This window comes from Triturus cristatus, chromosome 2_2, assembly GCF_964204655.1.
Source record: "Triturus cristatus chromosome 2_2, aTriCri1.1, whole genome shotgun sequence".
In the NCBI taxonomy this organism is placed as follows: domain Eukaryota; kingdom Metazoa; phylum Chordata; class Amphibia; order Caudata; family Salamandridae; genus Triturus; species Triturus cristatus.
Window position 1 is genome coordinate 767,669,601 of NC_140582.1, and position 21,608 is coordinate 767,691,208.

The 21,608-nt window shown below is 44.8% G+C and overlaps 1 protein-coding gene across 2 annotated transcripts in view; it reads right to left on the bottom strand.

Annotated features, from left to right (window-relative positions):
* The window catches only part of TUSC3 (tumor suppressor candidate 3), a 1,613,394-nt gene that overhangs the window by 854,870 nt on the left and 736,916 nt on the right, over positions 1 to 21,608 (bottom strand). For both annotated transcript variants that reach the window (XM_085643291.1, XM_085643292.1), the window contains exon 4: positions 2,557 to 2,697. In XM_085643291.1, the coding sequence (XP_085499417.1) occupies positions 2,557 to 2,697 (141 nt within the window). The remainder of the gene's footprint in view (positions 1 to 2,556; positions 2,698 to 21,608) is intronic.

Sequence of the window (21,608 nt, forward strand, 5' to 3'; positions counted from 1 at the left end):
ATAATTGGTATCCTTCTTGGGGACCCGTGAAAAGAAGGGTTTTGCTGGCATATTCTATGCGAAGTTTGGTGGTTTTCAGAAGCAAATATTTGTCATCAATTTTCGGAATGGTGCGCTTAACCAACAAGAGGTCTGTGCGCGCAGTTTGCACAGAGTTCGTGAAATCATGAAACATGGAGACTTCATATCATTTATAATGCAGAAGTCTTTGTTCCCTGGCAAGGCATAGGGCTGTATCTAGGTCTCTGTAATTCAGTAATTGTGCGATAATAGGGTGAGCTGGCGCGCCCGGCGGTGGGTGGGGCCCAAGATATCTGTGAGCTCTTTCGACTATAAGCATGGGAGATAGGTCACATCCGAAAAGTGTGAATAACATGTCCTCCACAAAGACTTCCATACTGCCCATAGTCAGCGATTCAGGCACTCCAACAATGTATACATTGTCCCAATGAGAACAAGCATCCAAGTCTTCATTTTTATTTCTTATCACCTTAGGCACTCTTTCCATATAAAGGATTTTCTTCTTGTCAACAGCACGTTCATCTACAGCGTCTCATGTGCGGTGTTCATGTTGATCAAGTTGGTCATCATGTTTATCAACTTTTCCTTTCAGTCGTTCAAACCTGTCTGCAAGTAAGTCAATTTTGGTGTCAATAGCGGTCAAGCTCTGTTTCAGATCTAGGAACATGGGGGCGTACTCTCTCCACTTAGTAGTGCCCCATGCTAATCACCAAGCGGCGGCTCCATGGCCCTCATCTGATACAAGCAGCAAATGATAGTTTTGATTGTTTGTAAATGCCCTTCCCATATCCTCAAATTTTCGCTCAAGGTATAACAGAGTTCAACCGGTTCCGTGTGCGAAGATCAACGGATGAATGTGCGGAGGTGAGTATAGTGGAGTGGGGCAGTGGTCACCACAGAATTCCACCTAGAGGCCGGGGAGGCATCTCCCAATGGCTCATTCCTGGGGACAGGGTGAGCAGGTTCAGGGTATGTGTCGGGCCACGCCTCTCCCTGAAACAACAAAGGGGGAATGAGCAGGCCTGTGAATAGCACCTATGAGACGTCAAGGAATGATTTGGCACTGGCTGACATTGACCCCGTCACACCTCAGACAAGGGGGAACGAGGAGGCCCACCAGGAATCCACGATAATAATGTGAGTGACTGATGAAAAGGAGATCCTTCACAGGCAGATGATTCTTAATCCAGCAGGAAAGGTGGCATTTAGAATGAGGTGGCGGAGGCACACCAGGCAGTGGATGAGTGCCTCAGGGTGGGGCGCTTCCTGGACACCTGAGGGTCCAAGGCATGAATACCAGTTTCCACTCTTTTTTGTGCATGACACGGTGTAGATTTTAATGCCCAATTCACCCCTATGGGCTGTAGCATTTATGGATTGTGGCCAAGACCAGTGCCATGTGTACCCAGTATGGGCCCTGGGGCCTGATATTCCCCCGCCTGTGACACAGCAAAGTCTCCTGGGCTGAGAGCAGCACCCACCCAGGCACCACAAGCAACTCGGGCCTCAGCACGCCCTTGGGCACTCACCGACCTTCCCCGTTGCAGCGGTCTCTCATCTGCTGGCTGTTAGTAGGGCTAAAGCAGCAGCCGCCAACCTCTGTGTCAGCTCAGCAGGGCAACGCATCTGCACAGGCCTTCTCATGGTGCAGCCAGACTCAAGGCCTTGGTCCGGCAACCAGCTCCCTCGGTCGCAGTCAACTGACGACGAGGTCAGTCGCTGCTCCTCCAAGCATCCGGGTTTCCGCGTTTCATGGGGTACGGAGGGCCTGAACAGCAGCACCCCTTAGGAACCCTACCAAAGTCAACAGCGTCGGCGTGCCATCAGTATTCGCCCCAGTCTTGACCTTCAGCAGGTGCGGCAGCAGTCGCATTACCTTCTTGTAGCAGAGCTATGGCACATTTAACTTCCCCATCCGGTAAGGATAACTAGTACCAGGTGCAGCTGGCGTGGGTGAACTAAAGTATTGAACAGGATTCATATGAAGCCCAAGATGTGCAGAGATTGCCTAATTATGCTCTACTGCCGACAGAGCCTCCACAGAGTACAGCCATCTTGCGGTCGGGCTCTCTAGCGTCTCCTAACCTTATCTGTGTTCAAGACATCTGAAATCAGAATGCCCATGGCACTACCATAAGAACACCCAATTCTGGCTCAGTAACCCACTCTTCATTGTCTGGCTAATGTATTATGTCAATGTGTCCAGGTTTTGTGAATCAGGGTCTGTAATTAGTGGTACCTTACCATTATTCTTTTAACTGCATTATTTGCATTGGCAATTCTTGTATTCCATCGCCACCTTTATAGTCAGTAATGAACTCAAGCAACACTGAACACATTTAGCAGTCTATTGGTTTGTTTCCGAAATTCCATGTTGCCCCTTTGTCGTTGAAACATAGCCATCACACAGATAAATATCTTTGTACAGTCTTCCTGCCAGGAGGATCTCTTTCAGATAGTTATCCTAATTATTTCTTAAATATAGTGAAAGGAAATATTAACCAAGACCCATCTGAAGCACAGACTTTGACTTACATGAACATCTGTCCGGTCTGCAATCCACTTCGCCAGCTGCTCTGCTGCAAAGCCTATTCTTTGCAGGTCAAATGTATCCGCTCTTTTAGGCTTTCCTTTTGCTGGAAAATGCATGAATGTTGGCGCAGAGTTCATATTGAGCTGCAAAAAATTAATTACATAATAGGTTATAACAAGTAGTACTTCTTTATAGTTTAGCAATCTACTCAGACTGAATCAAGCATCTGGTGGGATCACCTCTACAGATGTTGAGAGAAACGGTATTCTTCTAAGACAGTACTGGAGTTTGAGAATGTTTAGGAAAGAGATGTGGCATCCAGGCTGTTACTTTTCCTACTTGCACCTCTAGCAGAGGACTTATTTCATGAGAAAGAAAAAATACAAACATCCAGCATTGAGGCATGGAAGTTCCTGCTGTTTTCACCCACATATAGCCATAATTTTGTTAAAGGTGAGATTATCCATACGAATTTCAGAAACTCTCCTAAAAAACAACAGTTAATCCCTTCGGTGCTAATGATCTCCCCTCTGCTCAAACCACCCCTCCCCACGAAAAAGATGCTGAGCCCTTTTGTTGATATTGAGGGCATTTCGAGCTTAAGCCTTCAGAATAATTTTCCCGCAAAAGGTATCAGGCCAATTTTTTGTATTTCATCCACCTCATGTTGGGAACTTTTGTTATACCCAGGATTTGTGGATTTCGATCGAGTGCGCTGAGGAAATGGGAAAAATGTAGCATTTTTTTTAATGAGGAAAAAGGGCATGCAAGAAAGTGTATGTCTTTTTCTGAATTTGGTATTGTAAGGAGGTTGGTTATTAATTGGGAAGTAAACGAGTCCTTCACGAGTAGCAAGTCCCAAAACATCCTTTTGGGGGAAGCAAATACCCCCTCAATAGCACTCATCTCTCTCTGGGTAGTAAGGCAGAGTAGTCTAAGGCCTCTTCAGGGAATGTAATTGGTGAGAGATGAAGTCCTCAAGCAAGCAACAAACAACACATAATAAATCATTGTCCAGTAAGGGATTATTCTTTTAAAATTGAAAAGCGCTTCGTGATGCATACACTTCTCAATAATACCCAGTAGGTTACAAATATATGCAAGTTAGCAGGTCGAAAAATCTATGGTGACACTTTTTATATGTTGGACTCGAGCAAGCCCTGAGCCCTAAAAACATAATACCCTCCCCCACATACACTGAACACAATATAATGGAGTGCAGTTCAGGCCAAATATCTCTGTCATCGATATATCAGAAATCAATCAAAGTAGAAACATATAATGAATAAACCAGTGTAGCAATAATAAATACAGCGTCAAGATGGCATCACCTTTCAATGGTATCCAAGGTAACATATATTAAACCAATGCTAACAACGTCATTGTTAATAAAGCATTACAATATTCACTACTGTGCATCGTGAGTCTGCTTAATAATTTACTACCAAGCAGCCTCAGCAGACAACAGCAACTCCTTCACTTGAGAGCCTTTGCACTGAAAGTCCCATTTCAGAAGAGCTTGGAATACACAGATGCTCTCCCAGATTCACAATGTACGCCCCCAGGAGACTTACCGTGACTTTTGCAAAACGTAGGTGGGGCTCCTGTGGATCTTGGAGGTGGGGGTGTGGGGGGTGTATTACTGCTTCTTGTTGACCCTCCAATATCCAACATGGCTCACTTAGTTCCCCGCCAGAGGCGCGGCAAGCGAAATAAATACACGCATTTTTCCAGCCAATCCCTTGGCCTATAGTGGGGAGCCTTAGCTCAGCTGGTCAGCCCTGGCACTGCATTTGGTGCACTATAGGCCACGTTCCTTATCTTTTTCTTTATTTTCTCGGGCAGTGCTCTTTTTTCATTGAGGGTATCTGGCCGCAAGCAGACATCCCGAAAACGTTTGTCTGGGGCTGCAAGGGAGCCTCGGAGCAATCGCAGCGAGGGCGGTTCCACACACCCAGCCTGGTGTTGTACAGCTGGCACAGAGCCTGCTTCACCCATTTCTCCCAAACCCACTCACAGGGATTCCTCTGCGGATTGCTTCCCACTCCCCCCGGACTCGGGAATAGGGAGCGGATTGCAATATCAAGAGAGGCTTTGGCCCACCCTGGGAGCTGCTGTGGCTTGAACTGGATGGCACTAGTGATAATAATAATGAAGCGATTTGTAGAGTCCCTAGTTGTTTCTGACGCAGTATCCTGGGGCTAAGGTTTCACTCCCAAATACAGGCCCGAACAGCACGCTAAAAGACAGCCCTAATCAGATCCATCTATATAACCAGGTTTTGAAGTTTCTAGGAAATGATAGTACAGTTTTTTCCTGTCTGAGAGAGAAGGGCTGGGAATTCCACATCTTGGGTTTTAGGAAGCTGAAGGAACATCCTCCGATGTGTGCTCTTTTTAGAGCAGGAATATAAGCCAGCAGAGCCCCTGCTGATCTTAAATTTCTTCTAGGAGAGTAGGGCTTAACAAACAAAAGGAGATAAGGAGGACCTGTATTGTTAAAGATTCTATAGCAATAACACATGGCTTTAAAAGAAAGCCTTTGCTTCAAAGGTAGCCAGTGAAATTTACTATGAGCAGGACCATGCGTGACCGTCTTGGACGATTTAGCAAAAGACAGGCTGCTGCGTTTTGTACACGTTGGAGTCTCACCAGTCGAGACTGTGAGACTCCCAGATACAGGACATTACAGTAGTCCAGTCTAGATGTGACCAGACCCTTTCTAGCCGTTTCCGGGAGAAGTCCGAAGATCGTTCATAAATATTTTAAGATCCCAAAACACTTTCCCGCTAGAATCGTCAAACGAGAGCCTAAAATTGAAACAAATGCAGAGGTTCTTAACTTTTGGCCTAGGGACAGGTAAAGGACCAAGCAAGTCGGACCACCAAGCAGAGGACCAAATCGAAGGCTGCTTACCTAGGTCAAGGACCTCCGTTTACTGGGTGTCCAGCTTAAGGCAAATAGGTCCATCCATTCAGCTACCTCCGACAAACAGGACTCTCAGATATGTGGGTTCCCAGTGCCCTAGAGGGTTTGTGGGGACAATAATGCCCCATTCAGCACAACAAAACTTGGTTTTCTTTTCCTTGTCTCATTGGCATCAGTTTCCATGGCACTGGGGGCCCACGAGGACAAATGAAATCAACATGCAGAGTCTCCACAGGGGTTCCAGCGTTTTTCTTCTGTTGGTTATCTCTAGCCACCAAATGTGTTTTTTTAGCCGTCTTGATCTATAATATTCTAGCACTCTAGGACTTTTTTTTCTTCTTTGCTATCCCTCCGATAAGGGATTGTTCAGGGGTGGTCCTCCTGACCCATAATTCCTTGTCCAGCACCTCCCTTCTGTCTGGGCTCCTGGTACTCCTCTCAACACAGGGACTCCTTTAGCAGCACCTTGAACAGCCTGTCTACTTCCTCAGGCCCCACTACTTCCTTGCCACCCCGAAGGGCTCCTGCATGTCAGGGGATTCAGGGGTCCTACTTTGGGATTTCCCACTTACAGGACAAGTTCACAGACCATCCAGTGGATCTTTCCAGGAACTCCCCTGCAGATTTTCCTCTCTACTTGGCACTAAAGACAAATCTTGAATGGGTGGAAGTCGCAGAGTTTCCCTCCATGGAATTCTGTGAGTTGCATGAAAACTCTGCGAGATTCTGCGGAGTTCCACAAGCAGGATGAATTGGCACATCAAAGTTCAAGATTCAAATAAATAATATTTTACAGTGTCCCATTGGTAAAATTTAAGATATCTAATGTTTTCCGGGGTGTTTCTTGTACTGAGGAGAAAGGTGTGGATACAGAAGATACACTTAGGGGCTTGGTTTAGATATTGGTAGGACTACCGCAGTCCCGCCACATCAGCAGACCTGGCTACTCCGTCAAGTTGACAGCCGACCGCCAGCCGTATTTGGATCTGTTCACAATAGACAGAAAACTGCTGCAGTGGTCTTCTGTCCCAGCTGAATGTACTCCGATGCTGACTTGACAGCTGGATGCTGCTCACCAGATGTGGATTTTCCAGTTGGGTTGGCAGTGTCAGCGGGGCGGTGAGGCCATGGAGTGAGGCTTTGGGGGCGCAGTGACAGGTAAGTGATACATTTTCTATACATTTCTAAACATGTCTGATGTGTATGTATTTATATGTGTTTGTTGTTATTGTGTACAGGCTACATGCCACATCCACACCATACACACACTATGCAATGTATAGGAGCACTCACCCTGAACCCTTATCGGGGTGCCAGACTATCAGCGACAGGGTGTTTCAGGACAGCGGGGGACCAGGACCGTTGCAGTCAGGATTGAATTGCTGCAGGGACCCCATTTTCAGGTGAATATTCACCCCTTTTCTTTATAAGAATTCCTTCATAAACAAGCCACATCCTAATCTGGACGGCGGGAATCCTGGCTGGAATCCCACCGTCACCAGCAGCAGTCCCTGGAAGCGTCGGCAGCGGAGCAATTTGCTGGTGAAGTCAATTGGACCGCGGGGGTCTTCCAGCCCATTGCCAGCCAGGATCTAAATCAGGTGGGTGAACTGCCAGGCAGGCAGGCGGGAAGACCACCAAAATGTCGACTGCAAGGCCAGTACCACCAAAATCTAAATCAGGCCCCAAGTAAGAAATGGCATGATATTAACTTGCAGCTAGCGTTCTGCCCATGTTCAACCTTAACAAGCACTGTGTCTCAGAGGCGCTACACACCAGAGATGGAAACTTTCCATGGCAACCATGACAGTGCTACACAGCGCGCACAGAATTGTGTGACTCCAAACCTACTGTCTGCCGGTCACGTCATTCTCATGCCCCCCGGACACATGGCATGTTGTAAGCACGGCCCAGTGTGTGTCACTGGCTGCTGTGGATTCAAGCACAGGCGAACGACAGTTGTCAAGAATATCAACAATGGTCCTCTCTGTACTGCCAAGCACTTTGCCTATCAAACCTTCACCCACCGTGTTGGTAGAGAGATTCCGTACATCCACATGGGTGACTGCACCATGTCATATGCAAGATTATCTCCCCTGTCTTCTTGGATGTCAAGGTGGAAGTGACACTATCTGCTTTGTTAGCCTCATCAATTTTTTATATTTTGCTTCCACTAAGTTGTAATATAAAACTGAGGAAGGCACGGCTCTCCCTCTGACAGATATGGGTGCAGTGACTCCAGGACAGTGAACCTAGGTCTCATGTGTGTATGCAACATTTGGGGTGACATTTAGGGAGCAGAAATAAGAGCAGCTTGGGGCCCGGGCATGCACATGTTGGTTCATCACTTCTTGGCAAATTAGGTGTGGTGTTTGTCGTGACCTGGGACAGAGGGCACTAGGACCCTGCACCTCAGTCGAGAATGGGAAAACCACAGGACGTCACTTCCGGTCATCGAGTGGGGACGGGGCATTGTGATACGACGAGGGCAGGGGAAGAGACGTGCCTGTGAGCACGGACAAGAAATAAGAATAAAGAAGAATTGGTCACCTACATGTCTCTGAGTGTTCTCTGTGTGGCGACACAACAGTGTTAACCATGAATTTTAATTTTAGCAACATATTCTCTGTACAGTCTCTGGGATCGAAGTGAGAGAATGATATAGACTATGCATCTGTATATGATATTATCTTGCAGATAGAGAGCTACATTGCCTCTTGGCAGATTAGGTCTTGTAATAATCATGAATATCAATTTTGATAAAATATTCTTTGTACAGTTTCTGGGATCAAAATGAGCAAAAGATACAGACTGTGCATTTATATGTGATATGATTTCGAAATTACATGTTCTGACTACACTATCCAGTATGAATATGTATACAAAGCAGTAACCCTATTTTACCAATGATACTGCAGCAGTAACTTTATCCTAACATAAATATTGTCACAATCACTGCTCTGGTGGTGGGACTTGTTTCAAAAACATAAGTAATGTAAAGGTACTCACGAACTTGCCCGTCTAACGTGTGATTGGGAGGTAGGATTAGAGAACGGATAGAAATCCTACCAATGTAAAAGATATCGTAACTGGTGACTAATTGATCTATCAGGCATCTGCTGATATACTGTTACAAAATTTAGATAAGGCAGTAGATAGTGTCTCCCTTTGTGATATTAGCTGATTTACTATCTCATCGATAGAGTACTATTTCTACACTACTATGTATGTATTTCGATCGTGATGTTATTTCATTGACATAAATTCACATTACGGCATCTTTATTTTGAGAGGGTGGCTTAGATTTGCATGCACATTGGATCGAGTCTGGTCTTTGTTCCATTATTACGTTTTGTACCACATCCCCATTCCAACATGGTGATTGTGAATTGTGATGATGGGAGGACCAAGGAGAGCTTTAGTCCTATTACAGTGTCTCAAGTGTTGAAATACACAGGCTAAGATGGCGCTGATGCAGTACGCCGATTCGCGCAAGAACCACACTCCATGTTGTTACTTGAAGCGTAAAAGGCCATTTTATTAGGACAAGGTTGCAGTCATTTAGACTTTATTAAACAGTACATAAATGCAATAAATATACTTTTCCCATCCCATACTGACTCATTCTCCTTTCATCCTTCTCAAAACCATCTCACCCATTTGACTCTTCCCCCCATTCTCTCGGTGACCTCCTTTCTCTCCCCATTCTCAACTTCACTTGCCCTCCAAGCATCCTCTGTTGAATTTCCTTCATTGCTCATTGCCTCCCATGCCCTACTATCAGTCACCTGTGTACCGTTTTCCCCCCTGAGGGGTGGATCCGCCCGTCTGTGACTCACCACCCCTCCAAAGTACCGTCAACCAAGGAACCCCCGTAGGGCGAATCCCTGCCCCACCCCCTCTAGTTCCTGTGCACCTTTCGCCTCCAGTCACCCGACCCTGCGGCACCCAGTGGATGACCATCCACCATCTAAACTTGCGTCCCGTATAAAATTACTATTGCTGGGCCAGTCCTTGACCGCGAAAGGTGCCCCCATTCTAAGCAGGACCACACGTTCCTCCAGCTCCTGTGCACCTTACGCCTCCCCACCCTGCGGCACCAGGTGGACACCATCCACCCCTAAAACCTGCGTCCCGTGTAAACAAGTAATGTTTCCGGGAAAATCCCTGTCCGTGAAAAATGCCCCATCTCTTAACGAGCTCACCTGTGTCCCTTTAAAACAGTCTCATTACCTGTGGGCCATTTCCTTGTAAGCCTGTTCGCCAGCCCCCCAGAGTCCATCCTCTGTAAAGCATAATTCATTCACTTAACCAACTGCCCCCTGCTCCATTCCATGGACTCATATCCCCGTCCCTGCATCTTTGTGAAAAGCCAGGCCTGACATTCCAGAAAACTTTCTCTCCCACACGTATCCTAATATCGGGGCAGTTTCCCATTTCTTGTGACACAATGTCACCCATACTGGCAGCAACGCTCCCCCATTTCCATTCAACTGTTTCCCCCATCATATCACATCCTGAAGACTGTGTCCCAGCCCAGTGACGACTGTACACCTGCTATTTCGCCTCCTTTGCTGCCCAATGCTCGGGAGAATGGCCAGCTTGTGGTAAATAATTTAATTACCGGGACTTAATTTGGTACAGAAACATAATGAAATAGCTCAGTAAATAAGAGGCAGAATCCGTGGTATTAGAGGTCCGGAATGGGCTTTATTCCAGAGGTCGATTATAATCGGTTGCTCCAGGTTCCATCACCACGAAGGTTCAGGAAGTGAAGTACATACATTATTGACAAGAAATGACTTTTATAGAACATACATTACAATGAAATAGATGCGGGAGGCGTAACAATTGATAAGGAAGGTGACGATTCACACGCGTAACCGAAAATGGGTGTAATGAGGAGTAAAAAGGAACATAATTGGTCATGATGTCATATATAGGTGGATCTATAAGATTATACTTGGCATAGATGCGCGCGCAGCAGTATGACGTGTGATTGACGTGCAACTAGGGGGTGAGGGGGACTTGACATTTAGCTCTACATGTGGAGACAAGAAGTCTGGGGGGTCAAGTCAACCTAATCCTAAATCATATCTAACATCCTATGTTTAAAGAACTAAGTTATCCAAAAGAGAGGTTTCTTCGAGTAGAATCTTATTCTATACTGACTATACTGACTGTTAGTGCGTGTACAAGCGTCTAAGTGTCTACACTAGATGCGAGGGCAGGAATCTTCCATGGTAACAGGGCTATGAATTACTTGCATAAAGACAGAGAAGCCGGGCCTTTTGCTCGGTAGCTGGAAGAATGTTTACTTAAACTACTAGACAGGAATGCATTGGGCAGGGATCGGAGCAGATAATTTCCGAAGGTGAAATACAGCTTTTGGCAGGCAGCAGGCTGATGTCAGGCTTTGTGAGCCGCGCAGAGAATGAGACAAAGTTCATGGTCACAGATGCAGGCTCAGACTGGAGCTTTCAGAGACAGAAAGCAAGAAAAACTTGATGACAGAATCAGGGCCTACTTGCCTGGACTGTAAAATGGCATAAGTGAACCATATAAAGGCGGTGGCCTTTCGTACTTAGGAATGGAATATCCGGCCCATTCATGGCGGATCAACAGAGGACATGTTAACGGTGGACGCACATGTATTTGCGTCTTCATAACTGGAACTGGAGGGAACATACATGTACTTGTAACATGCACATAGAACCGTTGGGGTCCAAGATAGGGGACATAACTGACCAGAAAAATCCATATTTCCACATTCCCTCCTTGTCCCCTACTTGCCCGTCAAGAGATATCAATCTTCATTAATCCATTGATCTGTTCATATAGCATCATTTGTTCTTCTTTCTTCTTCCGGGATCTTGAATGAAAATCTTGATGTGGAATGCACGATGTGGCACACAGACCACAAATCGCTGGTCCACATTGCAGGCATAAGCAGCAACTGAATAATATGAGAAGGCCAATACCTAGGAAGGATAGAACTCTCCATCCCCAGGCTGATATCACGCTCCAAAACCAACCGGACCAAGTCCAGGTGCCTGGATTCTGGTGTATCTGGCTTGCAATCTTATGAAGGCGGGTTATGGCCTTATATACAGATGGCGAATTTTCTGGTATGAAAATGCAACAGCTTGATCCGATGACCCTACAGGCTCCGCCCCTATCGGCCAGGATGACGTCAAGGACAAGACGATTTTGAAGCACAACAATCCGCATAGCAGACTGCTCTTCTGTTAAATTGCCTAAGGCGGAAATAGTTTTGTTCACTACTGCTTCAAGGGTTCTAGTTAATCTACGTATCAGCTTACTATTAGTAACGGTACCTATATAGGGAAAGAGACCTTTATTGAAATCTGTGTATTTTTCCCATGCTGTTTCAGTGTAGTCGACTATTGGGAGATCTCTCCTTACTCTATTATATACTAAATGAATATTTCTGTGATAATCAGGAGGAGCTAGGAAAACAGGTGGCAAAAGGAATCCAATGTAGCAAGTACCATCCCAATCTAGAGGCAAACGTACATATGCCGTCTGACCACATATGAAATAGGAATGGCGGGAAGCTCTAAATGTAGACCTGCCCTGATCACTAAATTCTACTACAATGGTGCATTTACTATGGCCCATGTGTATGGAGCCATTCTTTCTTATACATAATTCCCCTTTTACTGGGAATACGGACATGGCGGGCAAGATTGGTGTAGCTTCAGATTCAACGTTCAGGATCATGAGGTTAAGCGTAAAATTACCTAATCCATATACTTCATTTTCTAGATCAGTTCCTGTTCTTTTGGGAAGTCCCTCCTTGTTGGGGTGGCAGACCTTAAGTAAAACTAAGTTCAGATTTCCCCATACCCCATTGTCTTGATAAACTGCAGATTTCGAATCTTGGGAATTAATTAAACTAAACCATGCTCCACAGGAGCCGTTGTGTGTGAACGGGTATGGAAAAAGAGGTAGAATTCCTTTATAATTCTGATAGGGAGGGAGTCGGCCACATATCCAACAATTTGTAGCATTGCTAACCTGATGGGAATGATGTAACATACTAATAAAAGTGTTATTGCGCAGCGCAAATCTGTATGACAATTCAAGCGGAGGTAATTTACTAAAAGAATGTTCAGCAGTAACATTGTAAACATGTCTAGAAATAGGATAATATATGTGCAACAACATACTTGCAGTAATTATTAAAAGACTTAAGAAAAACAAGATTAATAATGTCACTGTGCAGTGACTACGCAGTGATTTACAGTACGCCTGTCGTTTCAACATTTTCCGGGTGTTTTCTCTATTCAGGTCCAAGGGATACATGTCAGAGACAATTCAACCGCTTCACCTTGGAGAGGACTTAAACAATCAAATTGCTCGACTGATTGGGCCTAAGCTTTAGTTTATAGTGTTCAGAGTCACTTTTTTCCACAAAAGGAAGTTTTGAGTCAATGGGTGAAGACACACAAGGTGAGGTATTCACATCTGATTTTAGTCCATGAAATTTCTTGATATGACTTGAATGAATCCATCCCTTTCTGCCTTCGATCTTCACGGCTGTTCTTGTGGTGAGCAACACCAGCTGAGGTGACCTCCACCTAGGTTCCAGCTGAGTTTTGCGGTCAAAGTTCCTCACGAGGACCAGGTCCCCCGGAACCACGTCATGGGGTTTCACCTCAGTGTTGTCAGGAAAAGCTGCAGCTACCTGTGAACGACAAGATTGTAGTGCAGACATCAAGGAAGCCAAGTAGTCTGTCAGCATATTACAGTCAATATCAGTTATTTTGCGTGGTATAGGCGTCCCCCACATATTTGGTGGTCTGCCGAAGATCACTTCATACGGGGATAGCCCTGTTCGAGAGTGTGCTACCATTCTTGTGTAAAAGAGTGCAACTGGTAATGCTACTACCCAGTCGACACCTTTCTCTCTGCATATTTTGGATAATCTTATTTTCAGAGTCTGATTATGTCTTTCTACGAGACCTGCTGCTTCGGGGTGTCGGACACAGTGGAATTTCCACTGATAGCCTAACAAAAGTGAAACGTGTTTCATTAATTCGGATGAGAACGGCTGGCCGTTATCTGAGTGAACAACACGTGGTAAACCGTATCGTGGGAAGAATTCTCGAACCAACTGTTTGGCAGTAGTCGGGGCAGTGTAATCTGAAACCGGGTATGCCTCCGTCCAACGGGAAAGAGCACAGACAACTACGAGAACATATTTGAATCCTCTGCATCGTTCCATCTGGATATAATCCATCTGGAGGACCTCAAAAGGGCGATCAGGAGGCTGAAATCCACCCTGTTCTACGGGAACGCTTTTTCCTGGGTTGAACTGGCAACAGATCATGCAGGTACGAACTTTTTGTTTCGCTGCTGCTCGTAAATGCTTGTTGAACCAAATATGTTGAATGCTATCTAGCATAGCTTTTTCTCCTAGATGGGCAGGACTATGTACAGTGTTAATTATAACTTGGACCATTGAATCAGGAAGGAACCACACAGATTTTTCCTTCATCATCCATCCTTGGTCCGTTTGGATCCCTCCTAATTCGGTCCATTTCTTTATTTCATCTGGTGTAGCATGTGTCTGTATGTCAATTACGTCAAGAGTAGGATCTTTAACTGTCATACAATGTGTCAGCGTCGGAACTATTGTCTTTGTCATGTCGGATTTTTGAGTTTGAGCGGTCTGTTTAGCTGTTCTGTAATTTTCGTATGAGCTTTACATTTCATAATTGATATTGCAGTGGGTAGATGTATTGCATCTAATAAGGCATGAATGAGGGGTCCGTGCTGAATGTGGGCACCGTGAGAAGTTAAATAACCTCTCTCTCGCCACAGCACGCCGAAGTCATGTACGACTCCGAATGCATAACGTGAATCAGTGTATATGTTGACTTTTTTATTTGCGGCTTGAATACAGGCTTGTGTCAGAGCGACGAGCTCTGCTGCTTGAGCGGACAAGGTATTTATACGCTTGGTTTCAATAATTTCAGTGTCTGTGGTGACTGCGTAAGCGGCCACTAACTCTCCTGTACTTGTTCTCATACATGAACCATCTACATACAACGTCAGGTCTGGATCTGACAATGGAACATCTGTCAAGTCTTGTCTGGGTTTCGTCGTGATTGTAATAACATCAATACAGTCATGGGCTAGTGGGTCTGTTCCATTTACGGGTAAAAGTGTGGCAGGATTCAATGTGTTACAACGTCTGATTTCTATATGTGGCTGAAACAGTGTTAGTTCGTACCCTGTAAGTCTTGCTATAGTCAAATGTTGTGTTTGTGTTCGGTTCACAAGAACCTCTACTGCATGTGGTACTTGTACTGTCAATGGATGTCCTAACACTATGGCATCGCTTTGTCTGATTGCTAAAGCTGTCGCTGCCACTGATTTCAGGCACGCAGGCAGAGCCTGAGCTACGGGATCTAATGTACTCGAAAAATAAGCACATGGTTTGTGTGCTCCTGCTTGTTTCTGTGTGAGTACTGACAAGGCAGTACCTTCTCGTTCTGTAATAAAGAGTGTAAAATGTTTTCTGTAACATGGTGTTGCTAAAACAGGTGCTTGACATAAAGCTTTCTTTAAGCTTTCAAAAGCGTGTGTATGTTCCTGGGTCCAAGGGAGAACAGTCGATGTGGCTGCCTCCTGTGTTGTCAACTGAATGAGTGGTTTTGCTAGAAATGCATACTGAGGGATCCACTGTCTACAATATGAAGTGAGGCCTATAAAAGCCCGCACCTCCTTTTGTGTCTTGGGTATTGGCATGTTAGCTATTAACTGAATGCGGTCTGGTGTAAGCTGCCTTCCCTCCTTGGACAGCGAGTGACCAAGGTAAATAACTCGCTGGACACAGAATTGCAGCTTAGAAGGGGACACCTTGTGCCCCTTTTCGGCTAGAAATTGTAAAACTGTCAGTGATGCTTTTTCACATTCAGGTTCGCTTCGGGCGGTGATCAGCAGATCATCGACATATTGAAGCAAAGCAGTGTTAACTGGCATGTGGATACTGTCAAGTTCTCGTTTCAGTGCTTGGCTATAGATGCTGGGGCTTTCTGTAAATCCTTGAGGTGCGCGTGAGAATTTAAAGCTACGTCCATTTAAACTAAATCCGAACAAATATTGGCTTTCCGGATCTATTGGGACGCTGAAAAAGGCATTTTTGAGATCAATTACAGTAAAGAATGTTGCTTCGGAATCAATAGCTGTCAGTAATGATGAGATATCAGGGACCACAGGGAATTGTGGCACAATACACTTGTTTAATTCGCGCAGATCAATAATTAATCGATATACTGGCGGGGCCTTCGGATCTGTTCGTTTGAGAATCGGAATTATCGGTGAATTACATATATTGGAGTCGGTTTCTACAACCACTCCTTGGGCAATGAGTTCGTCAATGATTTGCAGTAAAGCCACTACAGCATCTGGTGGTAACTTGTATTGTCGCATTCGTGGTAGTACCACTCCTGCCTTTAGTGTAACTCGATAGGGTGTAATATTCATGCAACCAACATCAGTAGGGCCTTGTGCCCATAAATGTGTAGGTAAAGTCTGCAATCGGGGATCCATGTCTCTAGACACATAATGACCTTTAAAATCACGTAAAAACAATCTTACTCCTTCCGGAGAACAACATATTATAGCTCCTAGAGCTTTCAATGTCTTTATTCCTAACAGGTTTTCTGGACATGATTTAGTAAGCAATAAATCTGTAGTTCGGGTCAAAGGTCCTATCGTAAGTGGAAGAGGCTGTGATACTTCATTAACAATAGGTTTTCCTGAAAAACCAAGGGAAATATTCTGTGAGCCTGAGAGGGGTGCCCCTGGAACTTCACTACGTTTTATGGTTGTTCGACTTGCCCCTGTATCGAGTAAAAATTTTCTGTCTTGGCCTAATAATTCACTATGTACATAAGGTCCTTCTTGATCTACAGGGATCTCGATAAGGGGTAAGTCAACTTCCCTCTCTAGGCTGGTTCATGCATATCGTTGATAATCAGGATAGTCATACTGTGCGGTCTGGTACAGTTGTCGTGTCGTGGTTTGCGTGGCAGCAACAGGCAGTGCTGGTGCAGCTGGCACAAACTGTATAGTCTGTGGTGGAGCTGACATGGACTGTGCATGCTGCAAAGCTCCTTGTTCATTCTGATCCTGTCTAAGTGGCCGTGGTCTTTCTTTTGTAATACCCGTGGCGATATTACGCTTCAGGACTGGGCAATCGTGTACATGATGACCTAGTTGTTTACAATAGTTGCATGTCCCTTTTACAGGTCCTGCTAAATCGCCAGAATGTGTCGTACCCTTTTTATGTCCTTCAACTGGAACTGTCTGAGAGACTAGCATTTTCATTTTCGTGTCTTTCATGCGTCTTTGTTCATGATCTTGTTCCTCTCTAATTCTATTGTGATGATACTGTAACATTTGTAACATTTGTGATGGAGTGTTACCTTGCCAGGTACTCTCGAATTTTAATACTCTATTCTTCACTTGGGGCAAGGAATTTTCAACTAATTTTGTCACAAACAGATGTGGGTATGATTCGCTACTTGCTTTTATGCCACTATTTATACCGAAACATTTTTCAAATCGTGCATAGAAATCACTAGTGTCTTCATCTTGCTTTTGTTTACAGGCTGAAATTGCACCCCAGTCTTCCTTTTTCGTGGTTAATAAACGTGGCAGTACCTGTACTAGTAGACCTGGTAGTGCTTTAGTTTTGTCCCCAAGCCCCGAACCTGGACCTCGGGCCTTTTCTTCTGCTTCTAATGCTGTCCAATCTATCTTTTGGTCTCCTACCTCCCACTCTTTTTCCTTGAGTTTTTCATAAATGCCAGCAGGCATTAATACCTTTAATATTGTCATAATGTCGGGATAGGTATACTCTCCCATGAGTAACATGTCTTTAATTTCTCGGTGGAAACCCGCTGGGTCTTTGTCATGACTGGGTACCACTTTCTTCATTTCCAACAATTCTATTTTCGATATGGGCGTATATACATATACACGTTTAAACTCATTGTCCTCGCCCTTTATTGGGTGCACTTCTCGTAAGGGATTCTGTCTGTCCATGTAATACATGGTTCTTTCCTTAGTGGGCAGTGAGACATGTTCTGGGCATATAAAAAGAATGTACTGCTTTCTTGATTCTAGTATTTCTTTAATTAGCTTAGTACCTGAACCTCTCCATCTATTCGTGAGTAATTCGGTCAATATATCAGGTAAGGGACCAGGATCTGAATGTTGGCTTTTATATAGTATAAGAAGTTGTTGAATCATATAAATCCCAGCTAAACGCTGTTCATCTGGGGTGAGATTCAAAAATGTGTGCGCTACTGTGTCATCACTATACTTCCCGGGACTGTCAACCCAATGAACGGCTGACCTGGCTAATTCTTGTTCATCCATAGAATCGAGAAAATGATAACCCCTTCGTTCTCGGAGTAATTTATCTGCTGCTTGGAATGAATGCTCGTTAGACCTTATATTTATTATTGGTGCTTGAAATTTCCTGTTATTTTCTAGACACATCGGACGTATCGGATCAGTAAGACATCTAGTACTATTACAAGATCTTCTTTTACCTACATAGGCTATAGTTTCTGACTGTCCTGTGGGCAGTCCTGATGCTTCTTCCTCGCTTTGTTCGAACTGGTCTACCGCTAATCTTTCTTCGTGTAGGCGTTCTATTTCTTTACGGATCTTTCGGCACATGGCTATTATACAGTTTTGCTTATCATGTCTCCCTTCTGATATATTCTGGCTCCATCTGGTAAGAATCTGCATTGCTTCCGGGTCTACCCCCGGTCGGTCTTGATTTCTGATCACACAATTTATGAGGAAACGCAACAGTTCCCCCTGTATTTCCACTTTCTGGTATTCCATAGCTCTGTTAATACATTCAGAATCTCGCCCAGTTTGGACAAAATGATATATATTATCTAGATGTGCAGTCATTCCTGGTAATTTCCCTAAATACACTGCGGCTCGTCTGATACGTAATGATGCTAGGGTCATTTCGTCCTCTTTTCCGGGCACAGGGTCATATCTACAGTCTATAAGAAGTTCCTTAAGCGTACGGGCATTTATGAGTTTGGGGGTACGTGAATGTGCTGACTCTTGAAAAGTAAGTTTATTTATTCTAGGTGGCGTAGAAAAGATATTGGTAGCACCTCCGGTAGCCCCATCTGGGGTATCGGGTGTGAAAGGATTCGTTGAACGTGATACAGCAACTATAGGCGTGGATACAGCTATAGAAGTAGTTGTAGGAACAGATGCAGAAACAGATGTGCTTGCCGGAACTTGTGTCAGAACTTGTTGCTGTAGCGATACGGGTACTGGATCTTGGCGTTGAACCTCCCTGGCCAACGGTCTATGTGGGGCGGGGTTAACATACTCGGGAGCTGCGTCATCTAAATATGAGGAAAGAAAAACATCTTCTGCGGTTCTAGGATGCCCCTTAGGATGTACCTTTATTGGAAATAATGGGGTTGGCAAGTCTTTTGGTATCCCTGGAGTAGCCTTAGGTAATCCTTCAGCCAGAAGGGGATACATACCATTCATAAGGGCACCTCTTTGTCTGTCTACTTGTTCTGATTTCACTCGTGCACCTTCTTCACTTAATAGATTTTCTCGGACTTCATTTGAATTGTCTTTACTCTTCTCTTCCTGTCTACGTGCTTTTTCTGTACGTCTATACGATTCTTTACGCCATAATTCAATGGCGTCTTTCTGTGATTGTCTAGCTTTCTTTTTCCATAATTCTTCCTCTACTTTCACGATGCACTCTGCATCCCAGGTCCCCGCTGCGGGCCACCTCTGACTTTCTGGTAATTCCTTAGTGTAGTCTACCCATAGATCAAGAAATAATATGGCGTCTAGGCCATGTTTATGATACATGAAGTACCCTGGAGTGTCCCTAGGAGGAATGGGAACAGCTTCTTCGAGTACCCCTTTTCTAGTTGTGATCTGTCTTAGTTTCGAAAAGAGTGGCATATTGAAAACTGATCTGATACTTGATTTTGAACAAACTTAATGAGAACTGATCTGATACTGGATTTTGAACAAACTTAATACAATAAACACAATAATGAACAGTCATTCACACCACAATATGCAGGACGTTATTAAAACATTTAACATTTAACATTTAACTGAGCGACAATAATGATGACGATCTAAGGAAAACTTAATCATTAAACATGATACTCGACTTGAACTGTATTATTCTGAATTTATATACTTGATATACTAAATATACTGCTAAACAGTACAGATACACTGCTAAAACAGTGCAGACCGGATTTGTGTACCCAAACCCGTCTGGATCGGCACAACTTATGTGCACGCCAGAACGCCTCCCCAGCAATGGTACTCACCGGGTAGCTCGGAAACGGAAGGCCTCAGAAACTCGGCTGAACTTGAACCGGACTGGACTCGACTCGAACGCTTCGGACACTGGACTCGACTTGGGACTTCGGAAACTGGTGGGCCTCTATATACCTCGGATCTTGCTCTCTCAGCTAGGCTCTGGTCGGGATACTTCGCACTTCTCACCGCCTCGTCTGGGTGTTGATCGCAGCCTCAGTCGCCCCCGCTTGACCGGAGGGAGATACAGGAAATCCTGCTGGTACGCGTTATTGTCCGTCCAGCTGTGGCAGGAGACCGGGCCTGCAACGCACCGCCGGCGCGTGAGATGAGAAAGTGTCCCTGTTCGGGCGCCATTCATGTGGTAAATAATTTAATTACCGGGACTTAATTTGGTACAGAAACATAATGAAATAGCTCAGTAAATAAGAGGCAGAATCCGTGGTATTAGAGGTTCGGAATGGGCTTTATTCCAGAGGTCGATTATAATCGGTTGCTCCAGGTTCCATCACCACGAAGGTTCAGGAAGTGAAGTACATACATTATTGACAAGAAATGACTTTTATAGAACATACATTACAATGAAATAGATGCGGGAGGCGTAACAATTGATAAGGAAGGTGACGATTCACACGCGTAACCGAAAATGGGTGTAATGAGGAGTAAAAAGGAACATAATTGGTCATGATGTCATATATAGGTGGATCTATAAGATTATACTTGGCATAGATGCGCGCGCAGCAGTATGACGTGTGATTGACGTGCAACTAGGGGGTGAGGGGGACTTGACATTTAGCTCTACATGTGGAGACAAGAAGTCTGGGGGGTCAAGTCAACCTAATCCTAAATCATATCTAACATCCTATGTTTAAAGAACTAAGTTATCCAAAAGAGAGGTTTCTTCGAGTAGAATCTTATTCTATACTGACTATACTGACTGTTAGTGCGTGTACAAGCGTCTAAGTGTCTACACTAGATGCGAGGGCAGGAATCTTCCATGGTAACAGGGCTATGAATTACTTGCATAAAGACAGAGAAGCCGGGCCTTTTGCTCGGTAGCTGGAAGAATGTTTACTTAAACTACTAGACAGGAATGCATTGGGCAGGGATCGGAGCAGATAATTTCCGAAGGTGAAATACAGCTTTTGGCAGGCAGCAGGCTGATGTCAGGCTTTGTGAGCCGCGCAGAGAATGAGACAAAGTTCATGGTCACAGATGCAGGCTCAGACTGGAGCTTTCAGAGACAGAAAGCAAGAAAAACTTGATGACAGAATCAGGGCCTACTTGCCTGGACTGTAAAATGGCATAAGTGAACCATATAAAGGCGGTGGCCTTTCGTACTTAGGAATGGAATATCCGGCCCATTCATGGCGGATCAACAGAGGACATGTTAACGGTGGACGCACATGTATTTGCGTCTTCATAACTGGAACTGGAGGGAACATACATGTACTTGTAACATGCACATAGAACCGTTGGGGTCCAAGATAGGGGACATAACTGACCAGAAAAATCCATATTTCCACAAGCTATCCAGGCGACCGCCCTGGATCCCGTTCTGCTCCCACTTCCTGTAGTATAAAAAAGAATGATTAGTACTGCAAGAATTAAGTCCCCGTCCCTCCTTCACCATTCATCCCAAACCCCATCCAAAAACTCTTTTTCCCATACCTATATCGTCACAGAACACCTTTCTGTACTCCCATCACCGCCGTCCTTCAACCTCCTCCCCCCCCCGGGCCCTTCTG